We start from the raw sequence: 23,479 nt of genomic DNA on the forward strand, positions 1-23,479 counted from the left end.
TAATTAGGACAACTCAAGCATAAGTTTCAATCCAATAGATTTAAGATGCATAAAACCAATAGTGTATTAATAACTGAATAAAGGTGTAATAAGTAAGGTGTATCATCTTATTACATCAGTCCAGTCAGGAGAACCAACTTAATTCCAACTCCAAATCCACCTTTATCAAGCACTATTATATATATATATATATATATATATATTATATATTGGGGGCATCACCACCCACCATACACACCAGGCCAGTAGTAGTACAAGCACTGCATTATATCATCCATAATATCCAAAGCGCAACCCGCAAACTTTTTTATGCATAAACTAGGCATACTTATAATTGTAGTCAACCCCGCATCAAACACACCGAATCGATAGGACAAAGTACCTAGGGTCTCAGCTTTTAGAAAGCTTGAACCAGAGCATTCCCATGAGCACCCCCCACAATCACCAAGCTGAACCCACTATTAGGCCCCATTCAGAGGAGGCCCTTCACTTCCCCCCCTCCCCTCTCCTTATCCAGCAACTTTCCTCGTATAGGCAGCTCTGCCTGGTCGAAGCTCTTGGGACCGGCCAAGAAAAGAGTCAGATTGGCCATGCCATCCTCCAGCCTTCATAGGAGCTGGCAGAGATTGCCTCATTCCATTCCTACCAGAACCAACCGTCATGTTTGCCAGCTTCTCAGCTGCATCTGAAACTTCACGCTTAGTCCTATCCGCATAAATGGAAGCTGCAACATTTAACATTTTTTTTCAAGTTAGTTATGAAGGCAATTGCACTGGATTTTACTTGTTTATACAAAAACATTGTGAATGCATGCAGGAGCTAGGACATTTACTATTTTATCCCTCTTCCTTCTCATGGTAGAGAATTCTATTGAAGGTCTTTAACAGGACAAGGAAAATTAAGGCATAATGTGTTTCTAAAATGTCATCCAACAACTACATTTGCATGAACCCAATAAAGCAGTCAAGGAGCTTACTTGGGCTGTTCCTTGCTGGTGGTCGATATCTTGCCTGCTTAGGAGAGCTCTTCAAGGATTTATCATTCTTATAAACATCCTGTGCTCAACATATCAAAAACCAAAGTCAAAGATTGGTGAAGAGAATATTCAGGACAAATAGAAACTAGGTCATTCATATATATCTTAAAAGGCCTTAATAATTATTATAAAAACATAAGTCAGTTGCAGAGGTCATTGCTTTTGGTTAGAAACTACAATGATTTTCTAAAAATATAGGCGGGCCTTCACATCTTGAATATGTATCATATGGACAAAGGAAAAGGAAATTTTCTTTTTAGTATTGTCCTCATCTAAAGGGAGACTCACCTGATTATTCATTTCCAGCTTGCGTTGAACACCTGTAAGAATTTTTGGAATAAAATTAGCATCATCTATTAAGTAGCATATTACATCAAAAAGAAAGCATGTCAACAAATACTGAAACAACTGCATTCTCCTTTAAGCTGTGGTGGAATCTGGCATTGTTTATGGCTTAGACAACCATAAACCTTTTTGTGAACCATTTCCAACATCAGAGTCCTGGTGCCCAACAACAAATAAAACCCTACAACCGTCCCTTTCCCCATCTATCTAAAAAGATCTAGTGGACAACTTATACAATTGTAGCTTTAAACAAAAGGGAAATAAGAAATTCACACACTCCTGCACATGCACACGGGATCAGGTCACACCTAATCAAAAACTTGATCTAAAGACCTTAACTTCTTGGATCCACACCAAGCCACCATGGGATTAGACTCCCTCCAAACTAGTCATGTCCGCATGATATCAAGAGGATCAGTGATCCAGATCTTCCATATCCATATGGAGTTCCAAATTACTGTTTCTTTTTTCCTTACTAAGAAAAGAGTATAAATGGACAGGGAATGATGTCAGAACAATAAGATATGGCCATGTATGGTATGCATAAGGAGGGGATGAGATCTAATCAAATGAAGAGTTATGATGAACACATCAGATGACAAAACAATTATTGGGGTGATACAGAGATTTGGACACTTCCAACGTTGAAAAAGAAAAAAACTGTAGGAAATATCAGCCAAGATAAACTACTACTATAGCCAATTCCATATTTCAGACTTGTGGCAACATCAAAAAGACAATACACTCAAAGATATCATTAAATTCAAGATCACATCCTCATTTAGCAATAGAACTAAAAGGGGTATCAAATCCAATCTTAAGTATATCAGCTATAAAATTTAAATATCAAAATGACACACTACCTGTGACAAAAGCAGCATGTGGTTTTCCAGAAGAATAATTGCTTGTGGGCTTGGAATTAGATGTTGCCCTAGAATACCTCCTAGCAGATTTCTGCTCCAAAGCTCCCTTTGTTTCACCTGCAAGGTTAAGGAAAAAAAATTCATATTCACACATCTCATCCAGAAACTGGAAAACCAAAAGCATTTCATCATCCAAAGTGCATCAAACATTGGTGGTACAGAAAAAGACACAAACCAGATGGGGGTGTCCTAGTCACAGCAGTTCGAGGACGAAGGGATGGTGGGACATAAAAGCAACTCTGCCACAAAAAGAACAGTGTAAATTAGTCAAATAACTGGGTATCACCACATCCTAAACTCAGAGAAAGGCAACAATGCATATAGCTAGATCGGACACTATATCATTGAATAAATTCCCAAAAAGAATACCTGGAAGAAAGGATGCTGAAGAGCCTCCAAGGCTGTTGGCCTCTTGCAGGGATCCCATGAACAAAGTGACTGCATGTTTAAAAAACAAAAAATAAATAAAAGCTACTAATAACACAGCACACAATACACTCCCTTTTGCAGCCCTTGCCCCCCAGCACACACACAACACAATAACCAGCATCAGTTTATAGTTAAGAGTGAAACAGAAATAAGTTTGGAAAACATGTGAGGAAAAAAAGGATGAAGGAAACAGAGTTACTGATGCTTACAGTAATAAGGCTGATTGCATCCTCACTTGCAGATGGTATCAATACAGAGAGATGAATACTAGAAAACTGCAACCATGAAATTAACGGCAAAATTAGTAGAATTGAATGGAGCTATCAACTGTTCAATATTACAAAGGTAGTGATTCACATATGAAAATCTTTATTGGTTCTTATTAAAGGTGCACCTATGCCAAGGACCTAGCTCGGTTAAGGCAAAAAGACTTTTGAGGGGCACTCCTCTTTTGTTACCACAGTTCCATTCTTTGTCTCAATGTTACCTCAAAATAGCTATGGTGCAAGCATAAGCACAAAACACCATAGCTGGTTCTCAAGTAATATGCCCAAGATGATTCTCTCTTGAAGGAAGTGAAAGAGGTAAAAACAAAAAAAAAAAAAAAAAAAAAAACAAAACAAAAAAAAAAGGAAAAAAAATGGCCATGGCTCAAACATGTCAAAGTAGACAAGAATAGAAAGGAAAGGAGGTCAAAGTCAAACAAGGCATCCTTAGATGCATGCAAATATAGAATGCAAATGGCACATGGATTGCAGAAAAGCAAACATGTTCACATCTATAGAAGGTATTCATACTTGCAAACTCGAACATTAATACCTCATCATCACGGTTTCAAGCACTTGTACATTTTTAAGTTTTTCAAAAAATATGTTTTTCTCATCATCCCCACAAAGCATATCTCTGGTAACCAAATGAGAACTTAACTCAAACATCAATACCTCATCATCATGGTCTCAACCACTTGTACATTTTTAAGGTTTTCAAAAAATATGCTTTTCTCATCATCCCTACAAAACATATCTCTGGTAAACCAAATGAGAACTTGACATCCACTTGGACACATGCATGGCATATGCAAAAATGCATGTACAATACACAGAACTTACCTGTGGGAATTGGTAGTTGATAGCATTAGCAAGTTTAAGTCCCTCGGCCCATGAATTCCAAGTTGGACTGCCCATAACACTGCATATTTTGTAAATTTCATCTGCTTCACTGCACCAATAAAGAAAGAGAGAAAATTAATTCCAACAGTAGGTGAATAGCAAAATGATAAGAAGGTTCATACTTTTTTTTTTTTTGTTTTTTTTGATAGATAAGAAGCAATTGTATTGAAAAGCGCCAAAAAAGGGTGCAACAAGGTACACATGATGTATACAACAGTCGCCAAAAAGTGCCAAGAGAAGGTTCATAATATATATCTGCCTAAAACACTCTTTCTATATGATATGCCTATCAAAGCAAATTTTCAACATACTAATATTAAATTTGTGTATAAGGATTAATAAATTGTCTAGATATGATACGTAGTCCACCATTTTTCAAGCTATTTTTTTTGTTTAGTTTTACATCAAGAAGAAAGTGCAGGAGAAACAGTGTCAGTTGAGGCAAACTCACAAAAATCTGTAACTGAGGACCAACTTCTGCATTTCTTAAGCAAGTTAATTTGAATTGTTACCAACCAACCTGCATATCTATATCTATGAAAATTTTTAGAAATTATTAAGACCCTATGTCAAATTTTCCAAGGTCAAATTGTTGTAAATCATTGCCCTTGCTCATAAGGTGAGGTGGCTTCAAGGTCTCGGTTTAGTGGTAGGATCTACCGCTAATCCAATGGGACATGTCTGAACAGGCTAATGACTTGAAAGACAGTCCAGATAGTTCCTTGTAATCCTTGCCGTACTATCACCCTCAGTATACTCTCGCCTCTGTCTGCCATGCTTTTCAATCAAGTTAAACCTCAAGGTATCCTGTCATCTCAATATTGGAAGGGCTAAATTGCTACTGCAATGCCAGATTATCAAATTGAGAATGCACCTCCACTATTTAATCACAATATTAATTGATTTAGATCCTATAAAAAAAATATATTTATTGATTTAGCCAATCCCTAAAAGAAAACCCTTATAAATAATTATATGACTACATGTTAGGCATAATTGCTCAAGATGCCATTATGGAGGAAATACATTATAACGGCCAAGAAAAGAGAATGAGCAGATGAAATCTTAGGAATTGCAACATAAAAGAAAAGAAAATTTTTGCCTGCACACAATTAGAGGGGCTCCCATATTTAAGCAAACTCAATAACTAATTTCAATTGTCACCTTACATTGGTAAACAAGAAAAGAAACAAATTAGCTAAAAGCTGGAAAAAATAATAAATTTAAAATTTTCTTATTGTAAAAAAACTATCAGAAATCCCTGGTGGTTGTTAGGTAAGAAATACAAATTTTTTTTTTTTTCCTTTGATATAAAACCACCACTTTCTACTATCCAAATTAATCAATAGTTTTATCAAAATTAGCACAAAATAAGATGTCACATTAATAACTAACTCCTATTGGGTACACAAGAAATGTGAATATATCTAGTAGATACATGTTTAAGAACCATAATTAATAGATATATGTTTTAAGAACTAATACCATATTCTACCGAGTCCTATACTTTGATTTCCTGAATTACATATTAAATTCACTTGCATTATGATTTTTGAAATTAAAAACCAACCTCTTGAAATATTAATTTTATTTTCAATTATGTAAAATTAACCACGTGCAACATAGGTGCCCATAACTAGTAAAAGCAAAAGGGAAAACCCAATACCTAGAAGGAAAGGGGAAAAAAACATTTACCTCGATCCTGGAAAGAGAGGACGGAGAGTAAACAATTCAGCCATGATAGCACCCATTGCCCACATATCTGGAGGGAAAAAATGGAAATAAAATTTCAGTGTCTACAGACAAAAATATGGATAATTTTTCAAACTTTATAAAATTTCAGTCTCTTTCCAACTATATACTGACCAACTGCAGAACCATATGTGGATGATTGAAGCAGAACCTCTGGAGCTCGATACCTGCCATGTCCATATTTTAGTGATAACAAAATACAACCAAATAATATCAGGGAGATTGAAATTTGAAGGACGCAACACATTAATAAAGGGGACAAACAAGTAACCCAAAAACACGTACCAGCGTGTAGAGACATATTCCGTGTATGGTGGTTCAGAATTGATCTCCCGAGCAAGACCAAAATCAGCAATTTTTATTACATCTTTTGTAACCAACAAGTTCTCTGAAAAGAAACATACAAGGAAGGAATTTTTATGGAAGATGCATTTTTTTAATCAGAATGGAAGATGCATATTTGAGAAACTATAACCCACATATAAATACAAAACAAAGTAAACATTAAAATTAAAAGAGCAAAGGCAAACATAAATTTTTTCCTGCCCGCTTTATTAAATAACCGACTCTACATTATTTTGATCAAGTGAAGTGAAGAAGAAGAAGATTTCATATCACTTTATGAATTATACCTATTATATAAAGCTCAAGTTAATGCAAGATTAAAATCAGGGCATACAACCCCTAACACTCACCCACCCAACCCCAAACAATTTGAATCATAACAACAAAACAAATATATACAAAGAGAGAGAGAGAGAGAGAGAGAGAGAGAGAGAAACAAGACTAGAAGATGACTCAATATACAAAATCACAAATGAAAATCCCACCACCCAACACAGGATAATTTAACTTAAATTTAAAATAAAAATAATAAGACAGAGAGCAAGAAGAAAAGAGCAGAATAATGATGGAGTCATCTTTAAAACTTTCATCATACTGGGTGAGGCCCTTCACTTTCATTGTCAAGTGTTCAGGCAATCAAAGAATTGGAAGAAAACCAAATGCTACTCAAATGTTTTATGAGTTACAGAAACTAAGCAAATAGCGTTGCTAGATTGTTTTTTTGGAAAATAAACAGAAATATCTCAAATACATAAAGACCTAAATTCCCTAAAAGTTCATTCTTCTCAAGAATATCACATAAAAATTGTTTACCCCCCCACCCACCCCAGAAAAAAAGACTCCTTTTTTTATTGATAGGTAAAAAGGCAATTATTTTAAAAGCGCTCAGAAAAGGGGCAACAAAGCACACACAAAGTATAGAAATAGCGCCAATAAGCAAGCGGGAAAAAAATATTAATAATTATTTTAAAAGAAAAAGGCATCTTTATTAAATATCATCTAAGATGCATCCCCTTTCTCAGGAATAGATGACGGCAAAATATGGCTACCCATGGGAATTGAAATTTTTATGGCAAAATGAGCCTCTACTATAAAGCCTATCAAAAAAATTAATGGCAATGCATCAGAGGATCTTCAATGGATATCTTATAAATATCATCCATCCCTAAATGAATCATCAACTAAATTGGAATTGTAGTGCTTGCTCAAAAAATGCATTTCTATGATTTTGGTCAAAAATCACAAAAGTAGCAGTCACCTGGCTTGAGGTCGCGATGAAAATATCCACGCCTGTGCATGTAAGCAAGACCTTGGAACACTTGAAAGCACCAATTTCGAACTTCAGTTTCCGAAAAAAGCTTCAACCGATCTTTCATTAGTTGGTAAAGGTTGCATTCCTGAAACAGACAAATGGCATTTATCATATTTAATAATAAGCACTGATGAAAACAATTTACTAGTTGATAGGATATCACATACCATGTATTCAAACACAAAGTACAAAATATCATTTTCCCTAAAGACTTCCTTGAGCTTCACAATGTTTGGGTGGTTCATCTTTCTCAATGACTGCAAAAAGAAAAAATTTAAAACCATATACAGAAATAAAATAGCAATAATAAGAGCAGAAGTATAAACTGTTTTACCTTGACTTCTCTCAGATTTAAACATTCTTCCCAGGAATAATATTTCCTCTTCATCTTTTTTATAGCAACCTGTTGAAACAAAAGAACAAACCCTGACTTATATAGAATCAATTTCCTTCAGTTTCAAAGCAATAAAAACTATGAACATGCTGCTTACAACTTCACCAGTCTGCTTATTTATTGCTCGCCAAACACTTCCAAAAGTCCCATCACCAACTTCCTTGATTATCGTATACCTGTAGAGGCCAAAACTCTCAGACATATCAACACATTAAAATACAAATATTAACAAGCAAGTTCCACACAAGCCCACTCACTTATCCATTCTTCTTGTAGCACAAGGCACAGATTTCAACGGATTGCGGCTCTTTTGACTTATTTAAGAAAAGAATGAAGAACACATAGATGAATGTACGTCATATGCCTTCAGTTGATAACTCGTAGAAAACCCCTACAGAAAATAAACAAATTTCCTGGCTGGTCCGGCTGAATCCACCATTAATTTTCGAGGACAATGTGCAAGAGAGTGACACCAATACTTTTTTGATGGACAAGCTTCAGAGCCTTATTCAGAAAACATATTAAACCCACTGTTGGACGACAATAACAATGCATAGATTGCAGTAAAGATCGAGTGCAGAACATCCTGTGAGCAACTCAGAGACAGATCAGCGCAGAAAGACTCTTCTAGGTCAAAGAAGGAATCTCCGGTTCAAGATACAGTCGCCCAACACTACCAAAGAACTAAGAAGAATTATCACATTTATACTACTTCAAACTTGTTGCAGAATCTTCCGTTCAATTTGTGTCTCACCCTCTAAATGTAAGCCTTCAGCAGCAATGATGAAGGAATAACTAAGAACTACTAAGTCTTTGCAGATCCAATGCAACAGATTATCTAATTATCAACTGAGTAAGCAACTTCTCATTCGTTTACTTGCAGAATTTGGCCCTGTGGTAAAAGGGGAAGAGAGAGACATGGGATAAGAGTTAGTTCTTTCTCACAAGAATAAAGTAATTACACCAATAAATATTCCTATAAAAAAAAGATTTGATAGCATAAAAATAGTATACCTCAGAAACTCAAGAAATTCTGAATGGATGTTGTATCAACAATGCACTACCAACAAAAGAATCTGTTAGGAAAGATGATAAGAAAGGTCTGGCCCAAAAAAAGTTAGGGAGTAAAAGGCTTACTTGGAGAACTGCACTAAAGATCCAACATCTATCTCAGAAAAAAATCGCATTAGGCCTGTCGTGCTGATCATCTAAGTAAAGCTGGGCACTAAGTGCAATTGACAAAAGAAACAAGAAGGAAATCTCCAAGGGTGAGAAACCGCCAGTCGAGCACTTCCTGGAATGAAAAAACTCGAAACTGGTGGCAAGTTGACCAGAAGCACACTTGCTCCATGTCTTAAGAAAGGAAATTAAGTCCTCAAGATCTAAGTCCCGCAATACCTATCAGCAAAAACAATGTCAGCAAACTCATACCAAAATAATCAGATAGATAGCTAAACAAAAGCTGAGAGATATAGCAAATTGAAGTTCTGATGAAATACTATTAGTTGACAAGACATTACAAATGCTAAAACCCACAATAAGAAGATTACACAGAAAAGAGGCAACCATATCAGTATAAGTCTCTATGACCATCATAAAAAGTTAATCATTGATACAAACTAGGTTTGTACAGAAAATAATTCAGTACAAGAATTAAATTAAACCAGGCAAATATGCGTTACTTAGATTTGAAACATGTGATAATAAACACTGTCAATCACCAAAGAGTTTCTTGCAAGAACTGCTTCAACACTGTGACACATCACCTAAATTCTGTCCAACAAATTATTACCAGAAAACCATATAAACATGCTTTCTTTTATCAGAAACCATATTATTTTATAGGTTTTTTTATCAGAAACCATATAAATATTATTTACTTTTACAGAAACATGTTATATGGAAAGCTGAACATGATTTGTGTTTGTGGATATGCAGAAAGTTAGATATAAGCTAAAAACTAGATCATTCAATTAAAAGTTATGAGCCAGCTCCTAGTGGAAAAAGGTCCTCTTTTCCAACTTATATAGAATAGGTTTATAAAATTTAGAGCGTAGATTTCCAATTTACACTAGAAGATCAGATTAAACCAGACATTAACCCTGAAAAAAAATCCCTGTAGTCAAAGGGGATGCAACTCTATCACTGAACAAATAAAGAGATCCCTCAAAATTTGATCTGGCAACTCTTCCTCTTGGAAGGTCCTTCAGTTTCGCTCTCCCCAAATACACCAAAAAAGACCAATCCAAGCCAATCTCCAAACTGTTCTTTTCTTCTTGTTAAAAAAAAAAAATTCTCTTCAATTTCTAAACAATTCACTACCATGTAAAAGAATCCAAACTGCACATCAGATCATCAAGCCAAACCCTAGAAACTAACAGATGCCCGAAGGAGGAGACGAACTTAATTACATTATCAGCTCAAAAGATGTATAATCCAACTTAGATAAAAATAAATAAATAAATAAAACCCAAAGAATCCTCCTTTCTATATAAAAAATAAAATAAAGTAAAAACCCTAAAAATCAATTCCTGAACAAGCCAAACCCTAGAAACTAACAGATGCCCAAAGGAGGAGACGAACTTAATTACATTATCAGCTCAAAAGATGTATAATCCAACTTAGATAAAAATAAATAAATAAAATAAATAAACCCCAAAGAATCCTCCTTTCTATATAAAAAAATAAAAACCCTAAAAATCAATTCCTGAATTTCTTGGAAAACACAATCTAAAAGCAAACGAAAAGAACCTAAAACCCAAACCAAATAGGCTGGATTTGACATCTTATTCAACTTTTCTTTTAATTTCTACCCCAATGCATCAACAAAGCACAAATCACATGCACGAAATCAAACCCTAAACGTAAAAGCCAACATCGTGGTAAAAATCAAAGAAGACTAATAACTCCATATTACATCCTAAATTAGAAAATAAACCCCATGTGATACATCATCTAAATCTAAATTTAAAAAATAAATAAATAAAAAATAAAAAGCAAATCAAAACCACCAATATTGACCGTATTTTCTTAAATTTATTTTTAATTCAACGCCATAACAAACAAACTGAATCGCAGATCAAAGCAGATCCATCAAACCAAATCTTAACCGTAAACCAAAAAAACCAAATCTTAAACCCAAAAACCATAAAAGGGGATCCAAATGCAGAAAGAATAAGCCGAAATCAAATAATAATAATAAGAAAATCTGATCCAATTTTTGTTGAATTCAACGGCAATCCAGCCCCAAAACATGCATCCCTAATCACAAACCAAATCAAATACCATACAAGCTAAGCCCCAACCCTAAAAACAAATCAATGAGAGATGAAATCAAAACCGCTAATTTCCCAAATGTCGTTCAATCTTTCTTCAAACTTGTTCCCCAATTGATCAACCAAACACAAACCAGATCCAATAACATCAAATCGTACTCCTAAAAACAAATCGATAGCATATAAAATTAAAACCCTTAAAATCCAACCCACCAAGGCCAGATTCCCAAGCTTTATTCAACCTCTTTCTTCAAATTTCCCCCAATTCATCCGCAAAACACAAACCCTAATCCGAAAACCAAATCAATAAGAGATGATCAAAACCCCAAAATCCAAACCATCATGGTCGGATTTCAGATTTTGTTCACAATCTTCCAGAAATCCCCACCCAACCCCCATCAAATACGCCACCAAAACACAACCCAGATCCGAAGAAACCAGAGCTCAAACCCTAACCCTAAAAGACCCGGAAAAAGGACCCAAATTCAGAAAAGAAGGTCACGAAATCGACGGAGACCAAATCAGATCTGACAAAAAAAGGTCATATTACCAGAAAGGAAAACGGCATAACCTCCCTCGCCGCGCGCGGGCAAAGGTCGACTCCAGAGCTCTCTCTCGCTCTAGTCCCCTCTCTCTCTCTCTCTCACTCCTCTTCGTGTCTCCTCTCTCTTTGGCAATGTAAAATTCCCAATAATAAGACCCTTCGTTTTCTTCCTTTGTAGTCTCCACGTGGGAACGAAGTTACCTAATTTTAGGATTATTTCTTTTTATTTCATATTTATACTCCTCTCTCTCTTCTCAGTTCTCCTACCATTGTCCATTTTACGTTTCGTGCGATGGAGGCCGCCGCTAAAGGAATGTTCCGGAAGTATTTCACAAAATAAATAAATAAAAATAAAAGCAATTTTAAAAAGTAAGTGCATGATCAGCAACAATTCTATAAAAACAATTTTTAAAAATTATTTTTGAAAATTATTTTATCATATTTTGTAAAATAAAAATTTATTTAAAATTTTAAAATCTTTTTAATTTATTTTTAATATTTTTAAATATATTTTTAAAATAATTTTTATGACTAATCTTTTATTTTATTTTTCAAAACAATTCTCATAAAGTACGTAAAAATAATTAAAATATATATTTTTTAAATTTTTTATTTTTTATTTTCAAGAACAAAATGCAGAAATCAATTTTTTAATTAAAAAAATTCTAAATTTATTTTATTATTAAGTATATATGTCAAAATGCATAAATTTTTAAAAACAAAAACCCATTTTTAAATCACACTTGGCCAAAGAGGCCCTTGTTTCTAATGTAAATTCATTTTTCCAATGAGAAATCTATAGAGATTTATAAATTTGATTTTGTATAATTATGATTCCTTGTTTAGGTATCTTTAACCTCTTAAGCTTTCCTATTATTGAGTATAATGCCTCAAATATTGGTTTCTCAAACAAGAATTTCAAAACAAAATCTTCATTACCTATTAGTGGTAGAATTTCAATTTGTGATTTAGAATTTTATTTGCTTTTTTTATTATTATTAATTTAATAAAATGAGTTTTATATTATTGGTTTTGTTTTTGACAAAATTTAAATCTAAAATTTTCTAGAAAAATAAAATTAAAAAAATGAACAAAAATACAACAAATTTGAGTCATTATCTTTGTATGACAATAGTTCTAATTTATAGTGAATTCTCATCTAAATTGCACCAGATTGATGTATTTTAATGTTTTTTTTAAGATAATAATCACCCAAATTATATAAGAAACTAGGTTAAGTGTAGTAACAACGTTAAATCTTAAAATAAAAAATTTAAGTAAAATACAAACAACCCCCAAAAAATTCGAGTAAGGGTCATTCTTCAAACATCTCAACCCCTTTTGGGAGAAATATATAAAATACGGAGTTTGACAAAGTTTTAAATATCACAATAAAAAATCAAGAAAACCTTTTAAAATAAGAGTGTGTTTACCTGCCAAGGTAGTCCAATCGATCAAGGTGAATACTAAGAAATGTGATCCCGTTAAGAGTCCGTTGATAATGATTTTAGAAAGCGCTTCTAATATTTGTAACATTTGAATTTTTTATTGTTCAAATTGTTAGAAAATGTAAAAACATTTTTTTTAAAATTAATATCAAATGCATTCTTAGAATACGTTTTGTAGTGATTATAGAAAATATTTTTAACATTTTTAATACTTGGAAGATAAAATTTTTCAAAACGGCAAACATCCTAAAGTCCGAGTCCTCATAAAGAGTTCTAAGGGTTTGGTCATAAAAAGTTTTTCGGTTATAAAAAGGAAAAAAAAAAGTGTGTTTAAAGTATTTTTAGTGAAAATATTTTCCTAGAAAGTATTTTTTTTTTTAAATATTCATCAAGTATTTCTTCATAAAATACTATAAATGATTTTTTTAATACTATAAGTGATTTTTCAAAATTTTAAAAAAATTTCCCAAAATTTTCCAAATACCTAATTGTTTTCAAAAACATTTTTTTAACTAAAAGCGTCCCTAAAATCACTACTAAACGGGCTCTAAATTTTGAATTATAATTTATTTGTGTTTCTTCCAATAATTATTTTTCTAGTATATATTTCATTGGATGCCAAAAGTACTTTCACAACATCTTTCTTTTATGAGTTAATACTAATACTAATTGATTATTCATAAAAATGCTTTTTAATAAAAATATTAAAGGTAAAAGCGCTTTTATGGGAATCACTCTTTCAAGAGGTTCTTATCCATATAAAAATAACTTTAAATAATTATTTTTTAAAAAAATTTTATTAAATACCTAAATTTAAAAAAAAAAAAAATGCTTACAAATATAATGAAGTATCTATAAAATCACTCTCAAATAACTTATAAATTATTTAATTTTCATAAAAAATTAAATAAATAATTTAATACTCATTCCTATCCATGACTTGAAAAAATGTAGGTGGTTTGGTGGCGCCACGTAAGAGAAAATCCATACACCTCATCACCCACCAATCCTACGGCACAAGCTTCTTAAAAATATAAATTTTAAAAAGAAAAAACTATAAATAGAGGGCATAAAATGTAGTCCCACCAACCTCTATGGCTTATATTTAGTATTTAATACCATAAAAGTAGTGGATGCTTTTCTTCTTGGCCCTACTCAATAATTAGATGGCAATATTGGACCTTATAATTGATTTGATATTTCAATGCCCACATGATGACTGACAATTAATTTTATATATCATTCAATTATTCATGAAATAAAATATTAAATCCCTATTCTCATAATTTATCATCTACAATTAATTTTTTGAATTAAAATAGGATTTATTTTTATTTGATATTGAGAATAAAAATAAAAATTGAAGTAAATCATAATATTATGTACTAGAGAGGAAATAAAATTATTACAAAAGTGAATTTTGACTTTTGATGAGATGAAATCTATATTCTTATTTTCTAATTGTTATTCAAATAAAAGAAAATAGACTTTATTTTTATTTTTATTTCATATTTTAATATTTCAAATGCAAGTCCATTGTATTAGATTTATATTTTTATTCTCTATTTTAGTATTTCAAACACACCCGTTCCAATTTAAAAGATTAGTCAATCAAATAATATATAGTAATTGGGTTTGTTTGAAAATAAATGAATTGTTAGTAATAGAATATTATTTCTATTCAAACTTAAACCTAACTAAAATAACAAGGTGTAGACCCCCATTTTGGAGGTGTGTTTTTGCATGGTGTTATTTTGCAAGGTGGAAGAATTTTATATGGCCACGTGTTGCCCTAGGATTGATAATCAGGCAGTGACATTTTGTATGTTGGGAACTTGGGAGAGAGTAGTGGTTTTTTCTGTAAGCAACCAGAGTTTGACACAGTGCCATGGGAATATTCTGGCTATTATGGAGGAGCGTGGGTTGCTTGGGCTTATGGAGATGGCCAGATGATATTTTTTCTGGGGGTAGTTTTGACAGAGGAGCCAAGGTTGCTTGAGGAGGGAGGCAACTGAGTTGAAAACGTAAGGGAAGGGAGAAAGATATCTTTTGAGGAGCTGGTTACAGAGGGAACGAGGTAGCTTGAGGGACAAGAGACCTGGGGAGAGAGCATAAGAGAGAGAGAGAGAGAGAGAGAGAGAGAGAGAGAGAGATAGAGCTGCATTGTTTAGAAAAAACCAGGAGAGGAAGAATAAGGATGGCTTGCTGAGTTCTTGCCAACCTTGCTGGAGAGGATCTTTTTCAGGTATGTTTATTATGGATTTCCCATTCACTTCAACTGGTATGCTTTTCTCCTCTTTTTTGGATGATTCTTAGATGATGTTTGATGGTTAGGAGTAAGAACGTTCATATCTCTCTTTTTAATGATTTTTGTTGAGGATCAGTTTGGCCCTATTTCAGTTTCCCCATAAGATATCTGCAACCATGTTTTGATTTTCATTTGGTACTCATTTGATTTCACCCACCCTCACCTAAGCTTGTTGATTACAATATGAAGCATGGCTTGTATGGGTTCATTTTTTGTTTCTACCATTTGTGCTCTGTTTTTGTTGCCTTCCTCTGTTCTTGGTGTCTGTTCATGGTGCACATCAGTTTTCTCATCTATGCTTGAGGGAGCAAGGAACTACAGAGTATGCATTCTCAGTCTGTGGGTATGAAGAGTTGTAACATGCTTGTCATGGCTAGGTGACTTTATACATGTATCTGTTGGGCATGTGAACAAGGAAATCTGGATCGGGGTTGCCTTTTCTGGAGGCTGTATGAGAATTTTCAGTGGGCATTCTGAGTTCATTCAACCTTTGGGTGCCTTTGCTGCTGAGAATCCACAGTTCAGGGATGATTCAGAGAGTAGTCCTATGATGGCTATTATTTGAGCTAAAATCTGTAGAGGTTACAAAACCGGCTAACCTTCTTAGTCCTGAAGTTGAGAGTGCATTGATGAGACACATAAGAAGCCCTTTAGGCGATAAGCTGGTTCCAATCTCAAAATTCTAGGACTCTAAGAGAACTGTTTATGAACTCAGTAGCGCCTACAGAAGCCGCAATGATCTATTAGTTTTTGGATCCTTGAATGAAGCAAATTGGAATATTAAGGATCTTTTTGCTGAAGAACATCCCTAGGGCCAATGATGAGACTACCACTTCCACCCGGTGCCGCTCCTTACAAGAAGATGATCATGCTGTAATAAGCCACCGATACCACATAAGCCATCATATGTCATGTCAGCCGAGTAGGCCAACCATGGGCATCTTGCTGTGGCGGAGATCACCTACAGTGTCTTTGAGCCCTCACCCATGATGATCAAATGCGACCCACGCCATGGAAAATACATGTTTGTTGTTTAATGTGCAAGGGTGACGCTGTGCTCAAGGATGTGAATGCTGATGAAGCCACCATCTCTCCCACTTCCCACGCAAAAAAAGAAAAGAAAAAAAAAAACCTTTGTAAAACCATGCTCACATCTTCCTACCTACTTACCTAATCTGCCACCTCAACTTCCATACCCATCAAACTCATCACCCCCCGCGGACCTTTAAGCATTCAGATTTTTTCCACTGTGGATCCTAAACGCATTGCTTCGAGTATCAAATACCATGCAGAGTTCAAGCCTTTACTTTCCAGAACAGTACGACCTCTCTAAGGCTTTCCTTACAATCGCTCAAAATGTTTGTGGTGCGCCATCCTAAATTGGAACGCTACATATGTTAGCTAAGAAAAAATGATTATGCTGTAAAACAACACTCAGTATGACACGAATGTGACCACATGGAACCCCGCTGGCAAACTCTTTCAGGCATAATACGCCATGGAAGCTGTGCAGCAAGGGGCTGCTGCCATTAGCCTCTGATTCAAGACTCACGTTGTCTTAGCTTGTGTCAACAAGGCTAACTCCGAGCTCTCTTTTCACCAGAAGGAGATCTTCAAGGTCGGTGATCATATTGGAGTAGCTATTGCCGGTCTCACCTCTGATGGCAGAGTCCTCTCTCGGTATGTACGATCTGAATGCATTTATTACAGCTTCACTTACGAGTCACCGCTTTCTGTTGGTCGATTGGTCGTTCAGTTTGCCGACAAGGTCCAGGTTCTCACCCAAAGGTCCTGGAAACAGTCTTATGGTGTTGGTCCGCTTGTAGCTGGCTTGGATGAAGTGGGGGCTCACTGCTATTACAACTGCCCAAGTGGTAATTGCTTCGAACATCAAGCTTTTGCTGTTGGATCTCGCTCACAAGATGCAAAGACGTATTTGGCACGTAGGTTTGAGACGTTCCAAAACTCTTCACGAGTGTCTCAATGGATAGCGTATCATGTCTTAGCACTGAATGTCACCACAAACCTTACTCTTTTTTAGTTGATAGTCCTATGTTGTATACAAAACCGTGAGGTTGGACGCATTAAGGGGATTCTTGGGGAGTTTGGGTCATCCAATCAACATGGAGCATCAGATATCAACTATATTGATGATTTTTAGTTGATTGATACCACACACAAGTCTTTAATAAAGGAGTTTTATGAAGTCTTTCAGCTTGAACTTGCCCTTAAGCCCATATCCATGTTGTAAATTGCAAGATTAAACAACAGCTTCTAGCATGTCGTTCCGAGGTCCAGAACGCCGAAGCAGATCCACCTAGAAAGCTAGAAAGTTGAACCCATTTCTGATGCAAACGATGTTTTAAAGGAGGGGGACATGATTGTAAGCTTTGATGGTGTTCATGTAGGCTGTGAAGGAACAATGCCATTCCGATCAACTGAGCGCATTTCATTCCATTACCTCATAAGTAAAAATAAAATAAAATTTACAGGTGATGTTGTAGAGGTGGGAATTATCAAAGCTGGTGCTTTTATGAAAGTTCAAGTAGTTTTAGATCCATGTGTACATTTGGCTCCGTATCACATTAGAGGAGGTTAACCTTCATAGGTAATAATTTCTGGTTTGGTGTTTACCCTCTCGGAACCACTTACAGAGGAAGAATGTGAAGACCCAATAGGATTGAAACTACTGACAAAGGCTCGGTACTCTTTGGCAAGATTCAAAGGGGAACAAGTTGTGACCTTTTCCTCGAAGCGACTCGGATCAAAAGTTGAATCAACCTTTCAAATTGGGCTCACTAGCACCGGAAAAAAAAAAGGAGAATTATGTTTTGGGGGTAGATGGACCCCAAATTAACAAAAGGTCCATGTAACTCTTTAAACTGAGCCAAAGACCCAATGAAAATATGAAAATTGAGTTTAAGGATATCATCATTCAGTATTTCCAAAAATGCCCTTTGTTGATTTTGAGAAAAAAAATTAATATTTTTGAAAAATACTTTTATTTAATTTAATATTTTTTAAAAATACTTTTATGTAATTTAATATTTTTTAAAAATAAATTTATTTAATTTAATATTTTTTAAAAATAAATTTATTTAATTTAATATTTAAAAAATATTTAATTTAATATTTTTTTAAATACTTTAATTTAATTTAATATTTTTGAAAAAAAATTAATTTAATATTTTTGAAAAAAAAAATTATTTAATATTTTTTTTAAAAAATATTTAATTTAATATTTTTGAAAACTACTTTTATTTAATTTAGTATTTTTTGAAAAAAAAAATTATTGAAAAAAAATATTTAACTTAATTTTATAAAATATTTTATATGTGTTCTTAAAGGGTATATTTGTCCGTTATTATTTCACATCCTTCAACTCAATTTGAAGAGTTATATGGACCTTTTGTTAATTTGGGGGCCCATCTACCCCCAAAAGATAATTCTCCCCAAAAAAAAAGCAACAGAAGGAGTACTCCTCCAGAGTGCACCCAGTAGAAAATGATCCTTGCATGGCCACCTTTCGTATACAATTTTTGGGCCAGGTGGCTTTCTTTCACTCTTCCATCTTTGATTTTTAAAATAATTCCCTACACTCCCATTCTTCAAATAGTTTTCCAGATTCTGTTTTTTTTTTTTTTTTTTTTAAATAATCCAAACTCCACTATTTTTCATCCTTAGAATTTTTAGGTTCATCAAAATTCCATGTTTAATAAACTTTTGCTACCATATTTCTTTCTGGCAAGTACCTTTCACAAATTTTCTTCGATTTTTAAAATATTTTAAAATAAGTATGAATTTAATTTTGTAATTCCAAGTGATGGGATTTATAGCATTGATTTGTGCAAAAATAAATCGGGCTTTAGTGGGGGCCAACATATGTGATTTTCTCATTGATTGATTGATTGATTGCTATATATGATTGACTTATTCCACTCTATAACATGGATGCGATTATTCTGTGTTTGTTTACTAACCTTTGTTTTCCTTGAAGTAAATCAGATCATTACTCAGGTACACTATTTGCCTCTTTTGTTCATTCAGTTATTTTGTTTTTATTGATATTTATTCGCTATCCATGTTTGATCAATCAATTACTATGTCTGTTTCATTTTATTAGTAAAGACCCATTTTTAGGGACTTAGAGGAGTGTTACGATCTTTATCGTACCTTCCCAATAAGTAACCTGACATCTGAGCATATATTTGGTTTTTCACAGACCACATTTTCCAAATAAGGAGTCACATTTAGGGTTTTCTTTTTTATTTTGTTTTTCCTTTAAAAATAAAACAAAAATAAGTGGCGACTCCAAGTCATTTTCTAAAAAATAAATCATTTTCAAATAAATAAAAAGTAAGTTCGAGCCATTCGAGTGGGAAACGCATGAGCAGAAATGCGGGGTCCACACGAGGGTTCGATCAATTTGACCCCCATTTTTCACCGAAGTAAATTGACCTATGGTAAGGGGTCAAGAGATTTTTCTCCCATTCATATATTATAGATGGACATGAATATTTTTATTCCTTGTCCCCCTTATAATATTTTATTATAGGAAAATAGTCAAATTCTAGTTATGAGAGGATGTTTGATAAATCAATATAATGACTTAAAGTGACTTAATAACTTAATTTAAGTTATTAAGTAGATTAAACATGTTTAGTAAAATAACTTAATATAACAACTTAAGGTTAAAAATAATTTTAAGTATTAAGTTAAAACAATTAACTTATTCTTAATCTCAAATCTTTTTTGTTTTATTTACTCACATCTAATGAGAGTATATTTAGCAACCATGACTCGTTTTTTATAATGATATTTTAAGGTTATAATTTTATATATCTATAATACTTTATGTATAGATGTTTAATAAACAAATTTATATTTAAGATTAAAATTAATGATGATAAATATTAATTACATCTTGCAACTTGACACTTTTTTTTAATAGGATAGTATAGGTTTACATGAGTTATGAAAGATAATTATCTAGATTGACCCATAGGTCCACCATATAGGATGAATTCTGTATCTATATATGAATCATTTGATAGGACTATATCTTCATTTTCTTCTTTATTTTGATTATCACTGAACTGCTTGAGAGTTTGAATAAGTCCTTATCGATATTGTTTTAGATTTGTAGTGGTCGATAATGAAGCTTGACATTTGCTTTTCAAAGTTAGAAATTCTGCTTGAGTTGACCCTTGTAAAGAGAAACTTGTTGAATCTTTTGAATTTGATGATCTTAGTTTCAAAATTATTTGTAAAATCTTTTGTTGACACACGAATTCTTGATTGAATTTGTCCCACCACTTGATGTTGAATTCTTTAGGGAGAGAAGGGGGAAAAGAAAGAGGTTGCTATTGTTTCTTGAAAACATTCCAACTAAGAATCCATGGAATTCTTAATTTAGAATAGAACGTCAGGAGTCTCAATTGGGTAATAGATTGAGTTCAAGTTTTGCTCTTGTACAAGTTGAATTTTTCTTGAATCTTGGAGGAAATATTAACTCAAGTAGACCAAAGAAAATCCACCATTTTTTAAACCATGCAGAAAATTTGGTAATGCAGTCTCTTGAAAATTGAATAAACTATGAATGTTGATAACTTTGCAAATAAAACATATTGTACCAAGCATCCATATAGTCTATGTAGTTGAAGCTCATGAGATGAAAAGGTTGATTAAAAACTTTACAAGTGAAGGGTTTTTTATTCCAATTAACAATGATCATGACTCTAAAAATTTGACATTTAGAGAATGCAATTCTCTGAGGATTGTTTCTATCAATATTATGAGTAATCTTGACTGAATCAATGTCAACCAAGATAAACTCATAAAATTGATGGGATTTCAAATGATCATTTGAATTGAAGTTGACTCATTGAGGAAATATAAAAGGAAGGATTCTAGGAATTTCTTCAAAATTGAACTCGGGCTCAATGAAAGCAATTTATAATGTTTTGAGTTTTCTGGCATATGGACTACATGGTAAAGATGAGGGAAAAGGAAGTGTTGAAACAGTACTAGGGCTGGATTGACCCTGAACAAGAAGACTTATGTAATTTGATTTGAGGCTTGAATAAAGCTTTTTGTAGGTTGAAGAGGAGGAAAGTTTGGACTCAGGACTTGAAAAGAATTTGATGTTTCTAATGGAAATGAAGGACTGATATTTGGGACATTTGAAGTCATGACATATAAAGCTTTTGTTTTCTTAGATGATGAAGAAGTTGGGGCCTGCCTAATGGGATTACCCATTAAGGTGGAGAATCCTTACCCTACAAAAAGTCCCAAGTAAGGAAGTCAGGAAGGAAATTCAACTTTTCTTTGATAAATTCAATTTCAAAATCAAAGTTTGAAAGCTTGCAAAAAAAATTTTAAACTAAAATTTTAACATCTTTTTGTAAAATATCTTTTACAACTTTGCAACCAATTTTTTAAAGAATTTTTTTATTTATCAAATCACTTTGAAATTTTGAAATACATAAAATTATTGATAAAAATTTTTATTTATTGATTTTTATTTTTATTTTTACAATTGAATAGTTTATCTGAGCACCTAACCAAAACCTTAAATGATACTTAACTATATGCGCTTGATTATTGTATTCTTGTTTCAATATACCTCCATAACTATATAAGATGTATCTAATTCTACAATGAGTAATGCATTAGGATGAGGGTTATTTATACATGGTAAATGTTTGACTCTTTGTTTGATTTCTTTGACTAGCTTAGTATGAGACTCAGTCCATGCAGTTGCATTTTTCCTAAGTCTTTAGTATAGTGGTTCACAAATGATTCTTAAATATTTGAAATAATCAGAAACATAATTTAAATAACTTGAAAGTCTTTGCAATTGTTTCTTATATTTTATTTTGTCAGGAAACTTGTCATTAAATTCTATTGATCTTTGAATCGGTTTTTTCATTCATTGATAAATCTCATGTCCTAAAAATCTAGTTTTTGTTTGAAACAATTTCATTTTTGGTGTAGAACATGACATTCCATTTGCTTTGATCACTTTGAAAAACTTTTTAAAATGCACAAAATGTTTTTCTAATGAATTAGGAAATACTAAAACATCATCAATGTATATAATAATGAATTGAAAATGAGGATTGAAAATATCATTCATAATATTTTGAAATCCAGGAACATTTTTTAGACCAAAGGGTATAACATTCAATTCATAATTATCAAGGGACTGTAAATGTAGTTTTGTATTTATCTTGTTCTTTAATTTGTATTTGCTAAAATCCTGATTTCATATCAAATTTTGAATAAATTAGTGTACTATGAAGTATTTTGAATTAATCTTGTTTATTGGGTATAGAGTATCTTATCCATTATAATACCTTGTTCAAAGACTTATAATTAATGACTAGTCTAGGTGCACCTCTCTATAGTTTAGCAGCATTTTGAACATAAAAAGCAACACAACTCCAAGGAGATTTTGAAGGTCTAATTAATTTCTTCTATAATATTAAATCATTTTATTGTTTACAATATTCTAGAGCTTTTTATTCATTTGTATAGGTCTAGCTTTAATGGGTATTTTGGACTCGTCAAAATTTTGAATATATGGTAAACTTACCTCATGTTTCTTTCTCGACCCAAGAGCATTTGGAAGATCAAAACAAATTTCTTTTTGAAAAAGATCTTGAATTTCTTTTATTTTTTATTTTTGAACTTTATCTTCTAAAAGTTGCTATTCTATTTTCTTATATTGAATTTCTTTTGATAAAAAGTTTATGTGAGCTTTTTTAATTTCTTTGAATTAAATTTATCTTTTTATTTATTGAGTGGCTTTGGACTTGATGTATATCTTTTTTAGTTAATGGGTATATAAAAGGAAAAAATATAGTATTTCTTAATATTGTAGTTTTGACACCTTCTTCACTTGAAAAAGATAAAATAGTGTAATAAAAGGGATTCCTAAAATTAAAGGTTCAATCATGTTTTGTAGAAGCATAACTTGAGTTCTAAAATAATATTTATTTTGATATGCATAAACATTTTGTAGTTTGTATTCTATTTATAATTTACTTCTGTTTGTAGAGAAAAGTTCTTGACCTATTTTTTCATTGTATTGAGTAGAGATTATTCCTTCTTGTATACAATTCATATCAACTCCTGAATCTACTAGTGCAACCATTTCGACTTCGAAATCGTCTATTCTTACTTTTGTACACCATT

The 23,479-nt window shown here is 32.9% G+C and overlaps 1 protein-coding gene and 1 pseudogene across 2 annotated transcripts; one reads left to right on the forward strand and one right to left on the reverse strand.

The window, feature by feature from the left end:
- Positions 1-42: 42 nt before the first annotated feature.
- LOC117927763 (cyclin-dependent kinase F-4-like) lies at positions 43-11,682 on the reverse strand. Of its 2 annotated transcripts, none has more exons than XM_034847431.1 (19): positions 11,531-11,682; positions 8,843-9,103; positions 8,720-8,765; positions 7,963-8,597; positions 7,803-7,881; positions 7,646-7,714; positions 7,479-7,568; positions 7,258-7,396; positions 5,940-6,042; positions 5,769-5,821; positions 5,598-5,664; positions 3,843-3,951; positions 2,943-3,008; positions 2,674-2,742; positions 2,480-2,543; positions 2,245-2,361; positions 1,325-1,356; positions 977-1,055; positions 43-724 (listed from the first exon to the last, which is right to left on the reverse strand). In XM_034847431.1, the coding sequence occupies exons 4-19, from the start codon at positions 7,968-7,970 to the stop codon at positions 510-512; spliced, it is 1,359 nt and encodes a 452-aa protein (XP_034703322.1). In that variant the 5' UTR covers positions 7,971-8,597; positions 8,720-8,765; positions 8,843-9,103; positions 11,531-11,682; the 3' UTR covers positions 43-509. The 2 variants fall into 2 exon arrangements, with proteins under 2 accessions (XP_034703322.1, XP_034703330.1); XM_034847439.1 differs by lacking the exon at positions 11,531-11,682 and adding an exon at positions 11,194-11,349.
- Positions 11,683-15,470: 3,788 nt separating this feature from the next.
- LOC117906202 lies at positions 15,471-17,512 on the forward strand (annotated as a pseudogene).
- Positions 17,513-23,479: the final 5,967 nt, after the last annotated feature.

The sequence above is a fragment of the Vitis riparia genome, chromosome 2, assembly GCF_004353265.1.
Source record: "Vitis riparia cultivar Riparia Gloire de Montpellier isolate 1030 chromosome 2, EGFV_Vit.rip_1.0, whole genome shotgun sequence".
NCBI classification, from domain to species: domain Eukaryota; kingdom Viridiplantae; phylum Streptophyta; class Magnoliopsida; order Vitales; family Vitaceae; genus Vitis; species Vitis riparia.